At 49.9% G+C, this 1,985-nt stretch overlaps 1 protein-coding gene across 1 annotated transcript; it reads left to right on the top strand.

Moving 5' to 3' along the window:
- Positions 1-152: 152 nt before the first annotated feature.
- Positions 153-474, top strand: POSPLADRAFT_1063127 (hypothetical protein; the record flags this gene model as incomplete). Its single annotated transcript, XM_024481610.1, has 2 exons — positions 153-228; positions 278-474. 2 exons carry the CDS (start codon positions 153-155, stop codon positions 472-474), a joined length of 273 nt encoding a protein of 90 aa, XP_024332789.1.
- Between the last annotated feature and the right edge of the window lie 1,511 nt (positions 475-1,985).

Here is a 1,985-nt window from a genome sequence, read left to right as displayed (position 1 = left end):
CCTCGTCGTGATCGTCGTGACGATCGGTTGGTCATCAAATTGTTATCCATTACCTCAGGGAAGATTGATAGTGCTTTATCTCACTCTGCACAGGAGACATTGCTGAGCAGCATCCAGAACTGCTCCCTATCCTCGTAGTCACTGCGATTACCATGCTCATCCCGGAGGAATGGATTTTAGACCCTCTGATTCAGCTGTTCGGCATTGGCCCTAGCGGCCCAGAGAAAGGTACTTTTTCTCCAATTGCTTTGTTGAGTAAGTTCTTAGTCATTTGTAGGCTCGATCGCGGCGTGGGCTCAGCGTACCTTCTTCGGAGCCGAGGTGAAGGCCGGAAGCTGGTTTTCCTTGCTTCAAAGTGCGGGAATGAAGCCTGGTGCACCCGCTACAAAGGGCGTTCTAGTAAATATCCTAGGTGCAATTGGTGCACTAGGTTCCACCGTCACGGGCATCATCGATCACTGGAAGCATGAGTAGGACTTTGTTTGAGCGTCTGGGCATGTAGCACATCGTCGAGCCCTTGCTGTCATATCTGGCACTGTCGACATTCGAAATGATGTACGTGTTATTAGGATGTAACAAATAACTCTTGAAGTAATACCGGCACTTGTATGATTTCCAGTCGTGCCAAACGTGTTTACGATGTCGTGAGCGTAAATGGCAAGATGGGCGCCCGATGAACCCTGCTCAAGAACATTCATCTCCGCGACTCGTATCTCCGAATGATGCAGATATGCACGAGACTGTCGTAACACAGCGGGTTGTCTGGATGGTCATCCGACTCGACAGCATATCATACCCACGATATATCAGGTATATCGAGCATACCAGCAAGATGTCAAATGAAGCATGTTGATGGACAGTCGAATGATGCTGGTCTTGCGAGCTAGAACGGAATATGATGTGCTCTGGCAGCATGCGTTTGTCTTGACAAGCGTCACCAGTTGCAAGTTCCTCTCGGAAGGATTTAGATAACTGGGTGCTCCCGTGCCAAAGACATCCTACCATCTGCGACTGGTGACAAGACCGGATTGACTTTGATCGCACAATGATGTAGTCTCAACCAGACGGAGTGTGGCATTCAAAGGACCTCTGTACGAGTTTGGAAACAATCACTGGGATCCAAGAACAAGCGACGGGAGTAGCTCTGCAATACCAGAAAGTCAGGAGCGGGAGACGCTTGACGTGTGTAAATATCGTGTTCTGGCGCTTGCATCCCGTAACGACCGTGACCAAAGTCCGACCGTTCCTTCAATCTCACCCATGTCGATTGGTCTGCAACCATTCTGCTAAAGATACTCTCACCAGATTGACCTTCTGTGCAAATGATCTTAATGACCCGCTACTTATGCAGCATCGTTTTTGTTGCCAGCCGTCAGCAACTGACACCTCGCTCGGAATCGCGCTCTTCGTATCACAGGGCTAGTCTGTTCTGTATCAAGGCACTACTATCTGAGGCTGCCACTCTGGGATGCTTACATGTGATGTCGTTGAAGGTGGGGATAACTACTTAAAGCCTACGCATCTTCCCCACGACTCGAGATCCCCCACAACACTGCGAACATCCCCTGTCCGCAGACCCATAAGCATGGCCATATCCAACGATATGCCTGTGTCATATAAGACCAGTACGGATTCATCCCCGTCTTCATTACCTGTCCATGAAGCGACGGGCTTGAGGTGCACCACAGAGTCGCTGTCCGGACCCGCATTTTATCAGATAGGGTCCACGATGCGCACTCGACCACTGGTTTCTGTGCAGTACCTGAAGGCACATCTGCGCCTACTTGGTGCATTCAAGTCTTTAAGAACCTACGTTGAGAATGCTGGAGATGACCAACTTCCTATATTGGCGCTGGGACTGGATAAGTCACAACGGTGGTCATGGTTTGTTGGCCTTGCGGTAGACCGGCAAGTCGAGCGAGAGACTTTGTTGAAGTGAAGCTAATAGTCTCAGTTGTCGTTGTATAGCTTCCATCGCTGGGTGG

The sequence above is a fragment of the Postia placenta genome (genome assembly GCF_002117355.1).
Source record: "Postia placenta MAD-698-R-SB12 unplaced genomic scaffold POSPLAscaffold_92, whole genome shotgun sequence".
NCBI lineage: Eukaryota > Fungi > Basidiomycota > Agaricomycetes > Polyporales > Adustoporiaceae > Rhodonia > Rhodonia placenta.
This window is presented reverse-complemented; position numbering and strand designations above follow the sequence as displayed.